An 18185-nucleotide genomic window follows, 5' to 3' on the forward strand; every position below is an offset into this window, starting at 1 on the left:
TGTTACAGTTATTTTCAACCCTGGCTACTACTCATAATCACCTGCGGAGATATCTAAAAATACAGATGTTCGTATCCTGATTCCAGGTATTCTAAGTCATTAAGTCTGGGAGGAGGGAGAGGCCAAGAATCCATATCTGTATTTGTTTGTTTTTTCTTTTTCTTTTTTTAAATTTTAGAATCCATATCTTCAGAAAGTTTCCTAGATTGTTATTAGGAGCACTTTTAGAGTCGAAAATGCGATCAAATTATCTTAGTGTCTTGCTCAGAACCCCAGCCCAGCACATAACTAAGAAACTTTACTTTGAGTCTGTGCTGTTAATTTTTCAGTCTCAACTTGCAATGTGATACTCACATGATGACTTACCTTTCTGGGAATTTATTCTAATTTTAACTGCTGTGTCCTGAGCAACCTTGAGCTGTGTCAGACAATGAGGTCCTTCTGGAGGTACAGGTCTGATGCAAACAATGAAATATAGATCCTATCCTAAATTCTTCTGGAGGAAGAAAACGTTTTTTGTTTTTTTTTTTTTTTTTTTGAGACGGAGTCTCGCTCTGCCGCCCAGGCTGGAGTGCAGTGGCTGGATCTCAGCTCACTGCAAGTTCCGCCTCCTGGGTTTAAGCCATTCTCCTGCCTCAGCCTCCCGAGTAGCTGGGACTACAGGCGCCCGCCACGTCGCCCGGCTAGTTTTTTGTATTTTTTTAGTAGAGACGGGGTTTCACCGTGTTAGCCAGGATGGTCTCGATCTCCTGATCCGCCCGTCTCGGCCTCCCAAAGTGCTGGGATTACAGGCTTGAGCCACCGCGCCCGGCCAGAAAACGTTTTTTTTTTTTTCCTCCCCTACTTAAACATTATTCTACATTAGTTTTCCTTAGAACATTGTGTATATGGCACATATCACCATACTGCCTATGGGAATTAGGTGGCTTTGGGAGTTGGAAAGCAATAGCACTTATGGTGTGGTGTTCATATAAATAAAATAATATAAAATTTCTAAAATTGCGAGAACTGAAATATAAAATTAATACCTGATTTCCAGAAGTAAAGATTTTCTTAAAATTGTTGTGCTGGCCTTTTTTTTGGTGCACAAATAGCCATTCTAGTTGAAATAGCCTTCCTGTTTGTACTCTCCCTCTCTTGATAGAAACTACGCCCGCCGACAGAAACATCTGCAAAGATACAGTCTGACTCAGTGGGTTGACAGGAACATGCGAAGCCACCATCGGTTCCAGCGTCTCCCAGACTTCTCGTACAGTTAAATTTGTCTCATCCGATCAGCAACGAAGGTCCCTACACCTAGGGTCCTACTTGGAGCAGCATTTCATGTTCTTTTGCTGTTTTGTGCTTTGCCGATTTTGAATTTTATTTTTCACAGATTTTAATTTAAAAAACTCGTCACCTTTTGGAAATGCCCATTGCTGACTTGAATTTTTTTGTATGAAGTCCTTCCTGATATTGTGTGTGTTTGTGTGTGTGTGTCTGTGTTTAAACAAATGTTTGGTTGGTATAGTTTTTTTGTTTTTTTAATTTAAATTGAAGGTAGCTGCCTCCTGAAAGCCAGCATTAAGCCAGAACACCCAGGCTCAAGCAAAAGACCCACCTCTCTGCAAAGGCAAAGTCTACTTCTGGTACCTCAAAGAATCATTGTTCAGTCTCCCATAAGGAAGAGATTCTTTACCAGGCTGTGAGCCAGTGTTACATGACTTGTGAATGGATATAAGTTACTTTTAACAATCCCTCTTACTTTTTTATTTGAATCCTCTGAATACCTGTCAGTATTTTAAAGTTGGCAATCCAGAACATTCTAAGTAGGATGGAGCGGGAGAAAAATCCTATTGAAAGGACAAATTAAAATAGTAAATCCTCTCCTCTCCCTTCTGTATGTACTAGCTGCCTTGATTTTTTTTTTTGGCGGGGGGCGGGGGGGAATTTTTTTCATTCTTTATTGAACTTATTTTGCACAATGGTGTTTGTAAATCTTATACATCTTACTTTGACAGAAGACTTATAATACCTTGTGGTTTTGAGACTGGTTGTCTCCTTTGCCTTTCTTCAAGGATTTTCCTTTTTCTTTTTACCCCACAGTGACCACTCTGCTCGTTAGTATTTAGTGGCAGTATTCTTGTAACCTGTTAGACATGGATATGCCTCTTCACGATGGCCTCCTTGCTCTCTTTAGAGCTGCCCACTCAGAGTCTTGACTCTAGGGCAGGCTAGTGCTATTGTGGTGTCAGTTGGTATTTAGTTTCATTTGCTGAACCCCAACTTTAAGTATGAGTGTTAGTTAGGGAGCCTCCATTCTGTGGGAGAGTGTGGAAAGGCACTCTTTTGTCTCCATTATTAGTTAACAAGAGGTGTCTTTAGACCCTAGATGTTACCATCTCATTTGGTCAAACCCCTCATACCTAGTTTCACATAGATGCTAACATGGATGTAATATAGTTGTGACTAAGCCTATGCACAAAAAGCATTACCTGATCTTAAGGTTTGGTATTCTAACCAAAGTTGACAGACTGCATCTGTCTTAATGGATATCTTAGGAGTTGGTTATTCTTTTTCTTTTCTTTTTTTTTCTTTTTTTTTCTTTTTTTTGAGATGGAGTTTCGCTTTTGTTTCCCAGGCTGGAGTGCAATGGCGCGATCTCTGCTCACCACAACCTCCGCCTCCTGGGTTCAAGGGATTCTCCTGTCTCAGCTGGGATTACATGCATGTGCCACCATGCCCGCTAATTTTGTATTTTTTAGTAGAGACGGGGTTTCTCCATGTTGGTCAGGCTGGTCTCGAACTCCCGACCTCAGGTTATCCGCCCACCTCGGCCTCCTAAAGTGCTGGGATTACAGGCATGAGCCACCGCACCCGGCCGGTTATTCTCTACAGATAGCTGTAGACATCATTTTGGGAAGTTTTGCAGTCTGGCATTTGTGCTGTTGTTCATTCTCTGTGAAGGTTGTTCATAGTTGCTGTAGCCTCTGTCTGGTTTTGTGATTTCATCAATCCCATCTTTCTGTGTAAGTAACGCATTCTAAACATCCTACCCCACTTTAGAAACTGACTTGGGGAAAGCTTGGTCATTTAAGCCAACAATAAATTTGGATGAATGTCCCTAAGTGTTTACTGTTTTTATCCAGTCGAGGATTTGCTTTTCCTTGAACATTTGGTTTAAATTCTGGGGCCAAAATGCAAAGGAGAAGTTCTATTCAAAGGCAGTTGTCGAAATCTATTATTTTAGTTAGCCTACTCGGCATTTACTACATCGGTCACTTCTCCAGGCTGCCCTAAATTAGGTTGGTGGAGTGAGACATGCCAAACATCCACCTTTGGGACCACAGCATAGTTAAAATTAAATGTAGTTGGAATAGCTAGCATTGCAGCTGTCTAGTTCCCTACAGAAAACCCAAGGAGTGAAGGGACAGGATTTTGCTTAGGCAAAAATCTAAGACTCATGTTCTTGCCCTTCTGGTACATGTGGTTTTGAGACTGAATGTGTAATAGGAGCACTGCCTTTGCCAAATCAAATGAGTGACAGGTTAACTAGAAAATGTGACAATCACATTTCCTCTTAGCTCAAATAATTCTGTTTTTCCAAAGCTTTAGCAGCTTAATTAAATCTGTTGGACTGGGGGAGGAGAGAGCTGTTCTCTAGTGGTTAACATGGGATTCTTTAAGAAGAAAAAACAAAGCCAAAGAAAACTCATTATCTGGCATGTTCGCCTTAAAGATGGTAGTGGGTAGAATCTGGAGTTTTCATCTCTTTTCAAAGCTGGATATCTCTTATATTTGGTGTTGGCCTCTAAGTCTAATATTGCAGTTGGAATTCTTGCTGTATTATTTTTTAAGTAAGTGTTATGTGCATTTAACTGCTTTCTTCATCCATGATGACATTCCCACCATGGGGGTCTTGACAAAGCAGAGTAAAAATATGCTGTTTACATTGTTTACTTATAAGTAAGGAGCCTGAAATAACCTGTAGTTTCTAATGCAGGCCCTGATTTACTTGCGTTGTCAGTTTCAATTATGAAACTGAAGTTTGGTGCCTCCTCTTTATCATGTTTTTTCTCTTGTAGCAGTTGTGTTTAATGTCATTAAAAAGAAATAAAAGTTCTTCGTCAGTGACATATGTACTGTGGTGGTCTGTCGTAGGCTTCGATGGAGGGTTATTTGCCTTCTTCCCTTCGATGGAGGGTTATTTGCCTTCTTCCTTTGCGTAGGTAGGTTAGTAGGGTGGGGAGGGGGGCGGCAGTTAGTAGAATGTGGTACTGGGAAGGCGAGGGTGCTTGCTCCCTATTCTTTTGAAGGTAAATTACAGTGTTGAGAAAGGTGTTCTAGCAGTTAAGAAATGTTGAAATTGATTGGGATTTGCAGCTACATATGGTGCATGTCAGGAGCCTGACATAGGGAGAGCCTGAAATATCATTATGCCTCAGTTTTTGCAGAGGGGGAGGATGGCTCAGCCCTGATCAGGCAGGCATTGCCTTTTATTCCTTCCCATGGCTATGTGGTTGGCCTCCCTATTTCTGCTTCTCCAGAGCTAGCACTGATTAGGGAAGAAGCCATGCTATCCCAGAGCATTCTGTCTTTGAAGGGGATGTAAGAAACCAGCATCAGTGATACAGAATTGATGGTTGTTCATAACCCAGTTTCTCAAGAAACTGCGGCTCCTAAAAACTGGGTGAAGATTGGATAAGTGTGGGTAGATGTGGGAGACATAGTGTTCCTTAGATCCCTTTCGTGAACCAAAGCTGCTTAGACTTACCCCCGGAAGCAAGGAGAAAAGGGAAGGTAATAATAACTTGTCACCTATGTTAGCCAGTGCTTTAAAAATCTGAGTTCATGGGCCGGGCGCGGTGGCTCAAGCCTGTAATCCCAGCACTTTGGGAGGCCGAGACGGGTGGATCGCGAGGTCAGGAGATCGAGACCATCCTGGCTAACACGGCGAAACCCCGTCTCTACTAAAAAATACAAAAAACTAGCCGGGCGAGTTGGCGGGTGCCTGTAGTCCCAGCTACTTGGGAGGCTGAGGCAGGAGAATGGCGTAAACCCGGGAGGCGGAGCTTGCAGTGAGCTGAGATCCGGCCACTGCACTCCAGCCTGGGCGACAGAGCGAGACTCCGTCTCAAAAAAAAAAAAAATCTGAGTTCATGCTGAGAGAACAAGTAACAACATGTTTAGCCATGCTGTCTGGCCTGCTGTGCTATAAGTTTTGTCTATAAATTCTAGATAAAATACAGTATTGAGTCCATGCAAAAGACTCAATGTAAGTTTGCGAAGTACTCGGCAACTTAACATTCGTGTCTCAATCTGAGGTACTCTCCTTAACCTATGCATATCTGTTTTGTTCCTATCAGATGTAGATAGGATCTTTTGTTCATTTTACATTACAGAAAAGTGAAGTTTTAAGGAGAAATGGACCTTCTCCAAGAGGAATGGGGTCGTTCTTTAATTAGCCTATTTTGAGCTTTCATTGGAAGAAAAAACCCAACCACCTAAAGCTAGAAAGTGGAGTTCCCTGCTTCTCTTAGTATTCTGCTTTTCTAAGAGAAAACAAGTATTCCTAAGCTGATTTTAGTGTATGCTTGCTCTGTATGCCAGAGCACCTGTCAGAAAAAAAAAAAAAAAAAATCCACGTGTCACAGGAAGTATCAGCTGGTCAGTGGTGGAATTCCTAAATGAACAGGCTCCCGCCTTGTCCTTCCTCCCCACCTGTCCTCCCCCTGTGACAACTGGGACATGCCATAGATGGAAAATCTGGCCCTCCCAGCACCCATTGAGAAGGGGGTGGAATATAATATTTTGGATAACCTTTAAAGCAGTCTAAGTGATAGTGCTGAAATATATCACTAAGGAACTATTTGTTTTGAGAAAGCGTCTCGCTCTGTTGCCCAGGCTGGAGTGCAATGGCGCGATCTTGACTCACTGCAACCTCCGCCTCCTGGGTTCAAGTGATTCTCATGTCTCAGCCTCCTGAGTAGCTGGAATTACAGGTGTGTGCCAACACTCCTGGTTAATTTTTGTATTTTTAGTAGAGACAGGGTTTCACCATGTTGGCCAGGCTGGTCTTGAACTCCTGGCCTCAAGTGATCTGCCCCACCTTGGCCTCCCGAAGTGTTGGGATTACAGGCATGAGCTACTGCACCTGACTAGGAACTATTTGTATACAAAGTTTTCCTTCCACTTCAAGTCACATTTGAAGGTTTGGTAATATTTTGTACCGATGGAGCTTGATGGAGCTGGGCAAGGGAGGACGGTGAGCAGGGTGTCGCATTTATAGAAGCAATTTGTTCTTGGAGGCTACTTCTTAAATGCAAGTTCCAGTAACCGTCACATAGGTTTAAAGAGAATCAAATAAATCTAAAGCATCGTATTAATGGGTTGGTGAGATTTTGCACATTTTTGTTAAGGGTTGAACCAAAACTCTTAAAAATGGATTCTTGGCCGGGCGCGGTGGCTCAAGCCTGTAATCCCAGCACTTTGGGAGGCCGAGATGGGCGGATCACGAGGTCAGGAGATCGAGACCATCCTGGCTAACACGGTGAAACCCCGTCTCTACTAAAAATACAAAAAACTAGCCGGGCGAGGTGGCGGGCGCCTGTAGTCCCAGCTACTCGGGAGGCTGAGGCAGGAGAATGGCATAAACCCGGGAGGCGGAGCTTGCAGTGAGCTGAGATCCGGCCACTGCACTCTAGCCAGGGCAACAGAGCAAGACTCCGTCTCAAAAAAAAAAAAAAAAAAAAAAAAAGAAATAAATCTAAAGCATCATGTTAATGGGTTGGTGAGATTTTGCACATTTTTGTTAAGGGTTGAACCAAAACTCTTAAAAATGGATTCTTGGCCGGGCGCAGTGGCTCAAGCCTGTAATCCCAGCACTTTGGGAGGCCGAGACGGGCGAATCACGAGGTCAGGAGATCGAAACCATCCTGGCTAACACGGTGAAACCCCGTCTCTACTAAAAATACAAAAAAATTAGCCGGGCGAGATGGCGGTCGCCTGTAGTCCCAGCTACTCGGGAGGCTGAGGCAGGAGAATGGCGTGAACCCGGGAGGCGGAGCTTGCAGTGAGCTGAGATCCGTCCACTGCACCTCAGCCTGGGGGCAGAGCGAGACTCTGTCTCAAAAAAAAAAAAAAAAAAAAAAAAAAAAAAAAAGGATTATTGAGAAGGCCCATTCTGAAAAACTAGGGGACAAGAGTAGGAGGAGAAATGGACTCTTGCCTCATAGAAACACTCACCAGTCTGTCTTCCTCCCCTCAGACCCTGAGGTCTCCCTCGTGTTCCTAGGAGGATGCACCTTGGCTTCTATTGTAGGAAGTAGGTAGAGTCTGGGAATCTAAATTCTCTGTTTTTGGCAGATAAGGACACCAAGACCTAACCTCAGAGAATTAACTTGCCTGAGGTGTTAGATGATTACAAAGCAGGGTCTCCTGCTTCTCAGACCAACATTTCTCCCACAGGCCTGCTGTAGTCTGCAAGTAAGGTCTCTTGGTCTCAGAGACCTGCCTGTGTCTTTCCACAGTTGTGAGAAAATGTCTGTGGATCTATGTGATGGTGGTGAAAGGATCACATCCCAAGTCTAGCTGTGTAGGGTTCTACTTTGCAACTACAGTAGATTCAGGGAAGGCTCAACTGTTACACAATTGGGAGCTTAGGGAGGTAAAGGTAATGGAGTTTTATCGAAGCCAAGAGTGTTACCTCTTTTTCTGTCATACCCTTTATGATGTACCACAGGCACAGATTAAGTTGAAGATAGGAAACCCCCATTAGCAGAGCTCCCTGAGCCCCACTGACTATACTATACCTAGTGCTGACTTCGGGGCTTTTCCATCATTTGTCACTAGATGGGTACAGAGGGCCTAGGAAATACCTCTTTGAGGTTTGGGTTAGAGTTCAGTGTGCAACTCAGTTTCCTACTTTGCTGTGCAGCCTCTAAAACCTTCTTTCCCTCTGCTTTCAGAACCTTCTAAAACAGTCAACTCTAAGCCCTGCTCACCGGACATTTTCTTTCCAAGCTCTTCCTGGCTCTGGACAGGAAATGTTCGAGGTGCCCCATTTACTGGTTTTTGCTCCTTGGCTAATATCATCATTACTCTTTCAGTCTGCTGTTGGGATCATAATGGTGTTCCTTTAACAGCCTAGAACAGCAGGCTATGAATACTGAGCTGCAGAAAGCAGCTTTTGCTGTTCCCCTTCACTCCTTCCTTACCCTAGGGAGAAACAGGAATTGCATTCCTTTGGCCAGGAAAAGCACCCAGCCCCATCCAGTGGGGAAAACCCTTTGTTTTAAAAACTGAGTACCAGCCTGCATACCTATCTAGTAAGGCAGCCCAAGCTTGGTTTGGGGGAGCCTCAGTCATAGGATGATGGAGCAGCTATTTTCTTCTCCTACACGTGCACCCCCATCTGTTTGAGATTTCCCTTCCAACTCCAACTTGGCTGGCAGGCATGTCCCTAAGAAGCTGCAGGCCAAAATGGAGAGAGAGAACTGACTCCCTCCTCCACACATCCTGACTTGCTGCCAATTGCCAGAAAAAGAGGGCAACATTTGGGCATTTACCAGAAGACAAGGATGTGCCTTTTCATTTGTCTTTTTATTTTACATTTAAAAAGTGGTTATTGCTCTAAGTGGATCAGAGGTAAGGACCTCTCCCCTAAGGAGCCTTGGCCTTGCAGCCCCATTCAGCAGGGATGGAAGTCACAAGACAATGAGTGGAGCCTCATGCCCTCCCATGAGGAAGCCCTTAGTATTGCTAACATCTGCCCTTTATCCTGTCTCTCCTCCCCAGTGCTGCCACACTTGGGCAAAGCAGAGTGGTGGCAGACCCAGCCTTGAGAGCTCTTGTAGACCGGAAGGAAGGGGCGGTCATTGGGTGATGGCTTCTGGCTCTCTGGCTTGGAGACCGATGCTCTTATTCATTTCAACAAATATTTACTGAGTACCAGGCTTGTGCTAGGTGTGGTTCACCCACACCCATCCTTGGCCGCCAATGGAAGATGCAGAAGTCCACCTCTTCCCATGCAGGTATCTGGCAGCCATAACTCATCAGTCCTAGGAAAGAGTCTACCTTCCCTCATCGAGCACCATTTTTTTAAGCCAGAAAGGGGCAGTGGAGAGAGAGACCTGTCACCTAACACCACTCAGGCTCTAAGGAAGGACATGAGGACCCTGGGTAACTTTCACGGAACCCTGGATGAGATGGCAAGATATGAAGACCCCAGAGGCCAGTGGTGATAGCCAGGGCTGCTCTTCCTGTCTGTGGTGAATGGCTCAGGCCTGCCTTCCAGCAGCTTCCACTCCAGAAGGGGTGTTTTAGTAACCCCCAGAATGCCAGATGTGATGTGACTTTTCAGTTGTCCAAGCTAGCATTTCTGAAATTCCAAGAGATACTTCCTAAATAAATTAGACCAGTACCTTCCAGGTCTTCCCAAGACCCCGAACTGATGATCTTACAGTCATAAGGGTCAAAGAAGATAGAGGATGCAGGCAACCAGCTCAGTCTTCGGGGGAATCTCTCTGCCCTCTAGAGTGCGGCCTTCTGATTTTTGTTTTCCAAAAGAGACAAACCAGGTAACATCTTACACACTTGCAAAGGTGTGTATCATACCACAAACATGTCCTTGATGGCTGGATCCAGAAAAGGCTTGATGGCAGCCATGATCCTGCATGGCAGGCAGCCCCACAGCTTCTCTGATGTTCCTTGGTCTGAAAGACACAGCTTGCGTCAGTCCTCGTGCTTGTCATCTCCCAGGACTTTGTGCATTTTCTCAAAGAGGAAGCCAGTCCAGGAGAGGCAAGGAGGCAGAAGGCTGTGTCTCATGCAGCTTTGCCTTTTCCAGAATGGGGCCAGGCCTTTTAGTTTTGTGGCTTATTTTTATTTTATTTTATTTTTTGCAGAATTTGGGTTTGTAGTTCAGCCTCCTTCATCTGACTAGGGCAAGGAGAAGAGAAAACTGCAGCTAGCTGCGCCTCCTCCCCGCTGCTGCAGTCGTCCCTCTCCCTGTGCCTGTGGGCCCAGGGACCAGCTGAGAAGAAAAATGGAATCCTTCTCTCTGCAGACAGGCAGTCACGCTTCAATGATGTTCACTGAGGGCTTGTTTGGAAACTGGGAGGAAAAAAATGAGAGAAGCGGCCAGGACTAATTGAATAGACTTCTTGCAAGGCTGGAAACAGAGGACAGAAGAAGGAAGGGAGGAGCAGCAGGGCTGCAGCCTAAATAAGCCAGGCTCTTGTCCCTTGTGGAAGGAAAAGAGAAGCCCTGCCTGGATGTCTTGTCTTTCTGCCTTTTCAAACCCAGCCTTCAGCCTCACTCAACTGAATGGCCAAGACTGGGTCCTGGGCCCATGGCCCCTGGCACCCAGTTTACCCCCAGCAGTCATCCCTCTGAGTGCAGCCTCAGCCACTGACATTGTTGAGGTGCTTCTGGAGATGGGGGTTAATAAAAGGCTTCAGGAAAGTGCTCCAGAGAGAAGACAGTAAGCCAGAGGGTACAAGGAGATGGAGGGAAGAGGAGATGTAGAGAGGGCCAGATGTTTGTTGGATAATCATCGTCAGAACCATGAGATCATGAGATCCTCTCACATTCTCTACTGTCTGTCTTCTTAGCTGCTCAGGGCAAGCACTGAAAAGATTCTCATATCTGTTTTACAGAAGAGGAAATGAAAGTACAGCAGTAAAGCACCTGCCCAAGGTCACAAGGCACAGCAGGAGCAGGAATGAGCCAGACACCCCATTCCTGTTGTCTCGCGCCAACCAAGAATTCTGCCCTCCCCATCCACTGCTTTTTTTTTTTTTTTTCAAATCACCACTGGACCCTGGCACCCTGCAAAAGGAGAGGATCCAAAATCAACTTGCAGTGTCCCTGTGTCCCTCTGCCCAGCTGTCGCCATGCCAGGCCCCGAGCTGACCCCCTCTTCAGTCCAGGGATTACCAGAGCACAAGGCACAGGGTGGCCCACCCAGGCCCAGGTCTTGCCCTCACCTTGCTGCGGAGAAGCCCCCCGCCCTGGTGCTCTGGTGTGCTGGTTTCTGATGCACTCTTGGTTTTTTCCTTGTTGTTATTGGGTTCATTGTCCTTGATGATGTCATACTGGCGGCAGAAGAGGGCGATGACACCTGAGGGGGACAAGTGAGCAGTCAGAGGCCAGGGCCTAGGTTCCTGCCTCCCCTGCTTCTTTCCCACTAGTGCTTGCCAATGGTCTCTCCTGATTGTGCCTCACCTGCACTACTGTAGCACCCTCCCTCTGCCCTCTGGCTCCTGTTTTCACCTGTGCCCTCATGAGCCACCCCTTTCACTGCTGCTAGGCCGATCTTCCTACAATATGCGTCTGATCATATCTCCTCCTCTCCTTTCCTTTAAACCTCTGACAACGGCCAGGCGCGGTGGCTCACGCTTGTAATCCCAGCACTTTGGTTCTGTTTTTTGTTTTGAGATGGAGTTTCACTCTTGTTGCCCAGGCTGGAGTGCAATAGGCGCCAACTCAGCTCACTGCAACCTCCGCCTTCCAGGTTCAAGTGATTCTCCTGCTTCAGCCTCCCAAGTAACTGGGATTACAGGCATGTACCACCACGCCTGGCTAATTTTGTATTTTTAGTAGAGATGGGGGTTTCTCCATGTTGGTCAGGCTGGTCTCGAACTCCCGACCTCAGGTGATCCGCTCACCTTAGCCTCCCAAAGTGCTGAGATTACAGGCATGAGCCACAGTGCCCGGCAATCCCAGCACTTTGGGAAGCCAAAGTGGGCGGATCACGAGGTCAGGAAATAGAGACCAGCCTGGCCAACACGGTGAAACCCCGTCGACTAAATACACAAAAAGTAGTTGGGCATGGTGGCAGGTGCCTGTAATCCCAGCTACTCAGGAGGCTGAGGCACGAGAATAGCTTGAACCTGGGAGGCGGAGGTTGCAGTGAGCCGAGATCACACCACTGCACTCCAGCCTGGGCAACAGAGTGAGACTGTCTCAAAGAAAAACAAACAAAATCTCTAACAGCTCTGGTTTTTCTTGAGGGGAAAATAGAAACAATAATAGCATTTGTTGAGCTTGTGCCAGGCCCTGTGCTGTGCACTGACATATTCTATCTCACTTAATCCTCAGAGCTCTGTGAGGATACCTATTATTATCATTCCCAGGGTACAAGTGAGGACACTGATATAGAGAGAGTTTCACTAACTTAACTCAAGGTCACACAGTGGCAGAACTAGGACATAAACTCCAGGGCCTGCAGTCTGTTAAATGCTTAGTTTTATCAAACTAATAATACATGAACAGAATGTTTTTTGAAAGTCAGACAGTATTAAGGCAGCCAACTCCAGTCCTTCTAGGTGTTTTCCCAATTTTACTTCTATATTTAGAATGTTATTTCTTGATCTATTTTAGAAATCTGTTGACTTCCAACCGGGGCAGATAAAGCATCACAACTTCCTCTACTTCCCTCCCTATTATCTTAACAAAATTACATCACAATTTTGGATTAATTCACTATGTTTATATTGTTATGATTATATAAATACTGTCTGTGCCAAATCTAATAACGCACCATAAGCAAACCTCCTCTTTTGTACAACCCTTTGTTTTTGCCTCATTTTTCCAAGTGCCTGTTATTCTGTGTGCTTAAGGAACATTTTTTTCCAAATGCTTCTACAATACAGCCTGCCTTTTCAACCACCATGCTAATAAAGCTTTAGCATAGTATTCAAATCCCTCAAAAGACTCTAGTCTACAGCCTCGCCATCCTTTACTCCCCCACGTTCCACCTTCTCTCTTGGATTGCAGCTGCCCTGAACCAAACTGAACTTACTTTATTTCTTGAACATACCATGCCCTGAACACTATTCTTCTTTTGGCTGCCTGGTGAACTCCTATTTATCCTTCAAAGCTCAGTTCCCATGTTATCGCCTCTGTGTTTTTCCTGATTTCTAACCCACAGTTTTTCCCTCTGTTCTCCTACATGATACTATCATAGCACTCATCACATTGGATTATAGTTAAGTTCAGCCCAAGAAAATGAAAAAGAAAAATTTAAAAGAGTAAACGAGAAGAAAAGAAGTAAGTTCGGGCCTGGCTTCGCCCAGACAGTTCTTTGCAGGCACAGGGGTCTTCTTAGTCATGATTGTAGCACTACTGTTTGGGCTGGAGTGATTGTTCAGTAAATGCTGGTTGAATTGAGTACAAAGATGAATGAAACTTGGCCTTTACCAGCCTGGGCAACACAGCAAGGCAAGATCCCATCTCTACAAAAAATAAAAATTTAGCCAGGTGTGGTGGCACATGTCTGTAGTCCCAGCTACTCAGGAGGCTAAGGCATGAAGATCACTTGAGCCCAAGAGGTCAAGTCTACAGTGAGCTGTGATTGCACCACTGCACTCCAACCTGGGTCTCAAAAAACAAAACAAAACAAACAAAAAGCTTGGTCTTCCTTCTCAGGGAGCTCACAGACCACAGGTAAAGGAAAGAGACAAGAGCCCAACTAACTTACATATGAAAGGCTAAAGAGAGGAGTGAACAGTATGCCGTGGGGGTGTAGAAGCAGGAGGGCCATTCTAATGGACAGATTGAGGGAGTTTTTACTGTGGCTGTCTTGCAGCCATGGTGACTGGGTCTAGAAGAGTGAGTAGGTTAGGAGAATGTCCCAAGGCCAAGCAGTGACTTCCCCTGAGCTTACCAGGCCTGGACCCCTTGGAGGCACAGCACCCCAGAAGAGGAAAAAAGGGCTGTAGCCATGACCAGAGGTAAAGGGCCTGTGGAAGTGTCCAGCCCCAAGAAGCTGAACCTCTTCTGAGGGAGGGCAAAGGCAAGTACTCATTTAATCCTATAAGGCAGCTAACAATATGCTGGTTTTTTGGTGAAGAGTGAGGTAGAGAAGGGGTCAGATCTGGTTCCCAGAACTGTGGTTGGCAGGACTTGGAGACTTTTCACCTTAGAGATGTCTAAACCCCTTACCCTTTGTATTCATGAGAGAAGGGGCTGGTCAGAGTTCTCCATTTCTCAGAGGCTGAGGGAAGAAAAAGGGCCCGGAGGCCAGACTCACCTGCCCACATGAACAGGACCACGACAATGATCAGCACCTCGCCTGTCCGCAGCTGTTGGTTCCTCCCCATCTCTTTCATGGTTACCTCATCTGTCGGGAGAGACACTAGTTCCAGTGCTCCTTTCCTCCCTCAGCCACTCCTCTAGGGCCAAGCCCAAGACAACAGTGCTGATTTCTACAGGTACCCACACATCTAATGTACATTCTAGAATGCACTGATGGCTAATTGGGATGGCAGTGATAGGACCGAGTCTAAAGGGAGTTTATATGCCCAGCATCTTGTCGGGGACTAGCGTGAACCCTCTCTCTCTCAGGTACTGCTTTACTTGCCAGCAGGGTTAAGGGGAAGGAGACAGAGCTTTCCTCAAGCCACCCACTGGTCTGGTCCTGACCACCTCTCACCCCACCCCATCCCTCTTAACAGTGACCCGGGCCTGCCTTTGTTCTTAGAGGCCATCTTCTCAGCCTCACGCGGGGTCTTGAAGAGCACAGGCTCACTGGCTGGGCTTTGGCCCTGAATGGAGATGGCCTGCACATGCACTATGTACTCCGTATCCTCCTCCAGGTCCCAGAGGGCACACGAGCGGGTGGTGGTGTTCACCTCCTGGATGAAGCGCAGCATCCGCACATCCTTCTTCTGCAGACAAGCGCCAGTCACTGCTGTGAACACTCAGTGACCAGCCCCACTCCTGCCCACCTCCCAGTGGTGACAAAGCCTTTACATATACAATCTTCATTCCATCACCTCCGCTATCAATACCTCCATTTTATAGGGAAGGAAACAGGTTCAGAGAGGTTAGGGAAGTTGCCCAAGGCCACATATCTAGTAAGCACTGAAGCTAGGTCCTAAATGCAGATGTCTCTGAGATCAAAACCATGCCCTTAATTTCTGTGTTCCACTTGAAAGTTCTCGAACCCTTCCTCCCTGACTGATTCTCTTCTAGAGAATTTTCAGACATATGTCCAAATTGTTCATCTCCCTTGCCTGAAGTTCCTATTTCCTTTCTGTTTCTCCATCACCACCACTGCCACACTCCTACCCCCATCTGCCACTACTATCCTGATGTGTCCTTCCCCCCGAGGACAGTGGAGCATTACCTGCTGAGAGATGGCAAATCCGATGACAACCTCATCCTCCAGAACATCCCAGCTCACCACTGCAGAGTTGGCCTTGAGGTGCCTGACGGTGACGTTCACTGGGGCTGAAGGACTGTCTGGGGGACGGGGAGGCACCTAAGCCTGAACATCCCCTGTTGTGAGGCCCAGACCCACTGTCTCATAAGTAAGAAAGGGAAACCTGGGGAAGGCCTTGCAGGAGGGGAAGGAAGAAACTAAGGCCTCGATTGGGTCCAGTGACATGGCTCTTGGCTCTTCAGTGGGTTGAAGAACCAAGCCCAAGAGGCCCCAGGCTCCTCATAACTGGGATGGAAGCCCCTGCTGGCCACAGGCCGGCCCCACCAGGGGTCCAAGGCTCAAAGTGATGGGCCTGGGCCAGGCCCCTATCTAAGGGATGGGCGGTTAGAGTTGTGGAGAGAGTTACGGAGGGGACATAAGTGGACAGAAACTGAAGGTTAGCTGATGAAAAGCAGACCAAAGGACTCCCAGTCCATTGCTCTTTTGACAATACTGCCCTGTCCAATGAGTGACCTTGAGCGAAGGAGAAAGACCCAGAGATCAAGAAGTGTCAGGCTGGGGTGAGCCCTGGGCTGGGAATGAGGAGAACAGAAGTATCCCCAGAATTGTGGTGGCCCAGGCAGAATGAAGCCTGGGGAAGAGAACAGGTAGGGGAAGAGGATCAATGAGGAATCACTCCAAGAGACAGGAGGTAAGTGGGGGTGAGAGTGATGGGAATAGTGGGGGTCAGTGAGGAAAACCATCCAGGAGAGGGGCAGTGCAGTCACATAAGCCTCTGTATCTTCCAAGGGGCAGGTGCAGCATGGGGCAGAGCTGGGCCTGAGCAGTACCCCTAGCCCCACAGAGAGTGAACTTGAGGCCCAGGGGGCTGGGCCTGGGACCTGAGGGAGACAGAGCCAGACATGGAGAGGGAGGTGGAGAGACAGGACACAGACAGGTGGCGGCAGACACAGAACCAGAGGACAGAGAAGTGGGGCATCTGAGAAAGACAGATGCGAGAGAGCGCGCCCCGAACCACGGAAGGAGAGATGAGCCGGGCAGCTGCAGCCAGGAGGGACAAAGACAAGAGTGGTAGGAGAGGCTGGGCAAGGACAGGCCGGCCCCATGGGGCAGGTCAGACACTGCACCAGCTCGGGTGCTGGAGCCCACCCCACACCCTGCGCTGCGCCCTCAGGTGCCAGCCCCCATCCCCTTCACACGTGCTCCTGCACAGCAGGACCCCATCTGCCCCTGCAGAGTTGGCCTGCAGGGCTTTGAGAGATCTTGGGGACACAGACGCCCAAGGTGGGAGAACTGGTGTCCTCAGCTGCTCCCTGGGCCAAAGAAGGGAGCTAGGGAAGCTGAGGCAAAGACCTGGGGTTAGGGGAATGGGATTAGGGGACTGGGGACCACAAGACCCTAAGAAACCCAGGGCTGAGGTGACAGGGGAGGTTAGGAAACTGAAGGACAGGTCTGGGGGTCAAGGAGGTAGGGAAGATGCTGGGGGTTGGGTTAGGGGAGCAGTGTTTCGGCCGAGACAGGAGATCCCTAGGGGGCAGGGAAAGGACCAGGGGACTCCCAGGTAGAGGAGTCTGCCCTGGCGCCGGCCCGCCGGCCCCCCGCCCCGGGCCCCCTTACCCGCCTGCACCAGCGCGAAGCAGACGCAGCCCAGCCACAGGCGGAGCGCGGCGCGGGCGCGGGGCGGCCAGGCGCTCGGCGGCCCGGGGTGCATGGTGGCTCCTCCGGCCGGCAGGCCCGGGGCGGCGCAGGGGGACGTGGCTCCGGCGCCCGGCGGCCGCTCGCGCTCGCGCTCCGGCCCGCGGCCCGGCCGCCCCGGCCGCCCCGCGCCGCCCCGCGCCGCCTGCATGTCGGCTCCGCGGACAGCGACTCCCGCGCGGCGGCGGTGGCGGCGGCCGCGTCCACGTCGGGCGCCCGGGGGGCGGGGCGCCCCCGCTGCGGGGAGAGGCGCGGGGGCGGGGTGAGGACCGGAGGGCGCCCCCACTCCCGCCCCCGCTGCCTATTGGGTCCGCTACCGGGGAGATAGGGGCTTCGCGGACCCGCGGCTCACACACGCTCACCGAGCGGGAGCCCAGCGGGGTTCTCCGCGCCCCCGCCGCGGTCACTCTCTCGCCCGCACACAGCCCTGACTCGGCTGCCGCTTTCTGCCCTTTCCCAGGGTAGAAGGAGGGCAAGTGCCACGGAGATGCCCGTTTGTGCCCCCACTCCGAAGCGCGCCTCCCATCCCTGGGCCTAGGGATCCCTTCACTCCACGCTAGACCCGAGGCCTATGCAACTGGGGTAGACGGGAGCAGAGAGGAGAGATCACAGTAAGGCTGGGGTGAGCAGAGAGTGCTAAGTGGACACGAGGGCTTCGTGTTCCAGCGGGGTTGGAAAGAGGCTGCTCTGACTCACTGGATAGTCCAGCTCTGTGACCCCAGGCCAGTCCTTTTCCTTCATTTTCATCCCCATAGTGAGGGCAGTAATGAGCGTCTACCGGGGGCTAGATACTATGCTGAGCTTTCTTTGCATTATGTGGCTTAATTCTCAGGGCAACTCTGTAAAGTCATACTCTGTGCACACTTTGCACAAGAGGATCCTGCAGCTTGGACAGGGACTTGTCCAGGGACCCACAGCAGAGCCAGGATTTGAGCACAGGCTGATCTGACTCCCAAAGCTGTGCTTAACTGAACTGTCTCCCTACCCAGAGTGACTTCACCCATTCGGAGATTCCTGAGATTCTAGAATTGGCCGGGGTCAGCTCCTCCCCAGCCAGAAAACAGTCTGCAGCAATCTCTCTAAGAGCATCTCTGAGAGGGGGAGTGGCTGCAGCCCCCCTCCCTCATCCCAGCCAGAGAAACAAAGTGGAGGAGAGGCATGGACCAGGGCTCAGGGCCTTTTGTCTTAACAAGAACCCCTGAGCCCCCTCCCACGACTATCCAAAATTCCACCATTAGCAGGACATTCCTTTGGGTCTTAAAGGTTTTCAAGAAGCCCTGGAAGGGCTAATTTTATTTGGAAAGGGGACATCTTGCAAAGTTCTGCCATAGAAACCTCTCCA

General features: G+C 48.8%; 2 protein-coding genes across 9 annotated transcripts in view; one reads left to right on the forward strand and one right to left on the reverse strand.

Annotated features, from left to right (window-relative positions):
* Positions 1 to 4117, forward strand: part of S100PBP (S100P binding protein) — a 44129-nt gene extending 40012 nt beyond the window's left edge. For 2 of the 4 annotated variants that reach the window (XM_010354210.2, XM_030913444.1), the window contains exon 7: positions 1145 to 4117. In XM_010354210.2, the coding sequence (XP_010352512.1) occupies positions 1145 to 1259 (115 nt within the window). In that variant the 3' untranslated portion in view covers positions 1260 to 4117. The remainder of the gene's footprint in view (positions 1 to 1144) is intronic. The other 2 variants (XR_004052226.1, XM_030913445.1) reach the window with 2 other exon arrangements.
* A 4444-nt stretch (positions 4118 to 8561) lies between these two features.
* On the reverse strand, positions 8562 to 17010 carry FNDC5 (fibronectin type III domain containing 5). Of its 5 annotated transcripts, none has more exons than XM_010354251.2 (6): positions 16766 to 17010; positions 15113 to 15228; positions 14453 to 14651; positions 14015 to 14104; positions 10968 to 11101; positions 8562 to 10626 (listed from the first exon to the last, which is right to left on the reverse strand). In XM_010354251.2, exons 1-6 carry the CDS (start codon positions 16992 to 16994, stop codon positions 10621 to 10623), a joined length of 774 nt encoding a protein of 257 aa, XP_010352553.2. In that variant the 5' UTR covers positions 16995 to 17010; the 3' UTR covers positions 8562 to 10620. The 5 variants fall into 5 exon arrangements, with proteins under 5 accessions (XP_010352553.2, XP_010352541.2, XP_030769578.1 ...); XM_010354239.2 differs by having other exon boundaries at positions 8562 to 9692; positions 14453 to 14648; positions 16766 to 16951; XM_030913718.1 differs by having other exon boundaries at positions 8562 to 9692; positions 16766 to 16951.
* Between the last annotated feature and the right edge of the window lie 1175 nt (positions 17011 to 18185).

The sequence above is a fragment of the Rhinopithecus roxellana genome, chromosome 12 (assembly GCF_007565055.1).
Source record: "Rhinopithecus roxellana isolate Shanxi Qingling chromosome 12, ASM756505v1, whole genome shotgun sequence".
NCBI classification, from domain to species: Eukaryota; Metazoa; Chordata; class Mammalia; order Primates; family Cercopithecidae; genus Rhinopithecus; species Rhinopithecus roxellana.

Bases quoted from the DNA above. Each gene is read 5' to 3' on its own strand.
- FNDC5 (XM_030913718.1), bottom strand. From the start codon at position 16,859: ATGCACCCCGGGCCGCCGAGCGCCTGGCCGCCCCGCGCCCGCGCCGCG. The intron at 15,229-16,765 runs GTAAGGGGGCCC...CCCGTCCCCCAG, and splicing joins CTTCGCGCTGGTGCAGGCGG to ACAGTCCTTCAGCCCCAGTG. The intron at 14,652-15,112 runs GTAATGCTCCAC...GCTTGTCTGCAG, and splicing joins GATTTGCCATCTCTCAGCAG to AAGAAGGATGTGCGGATGCT.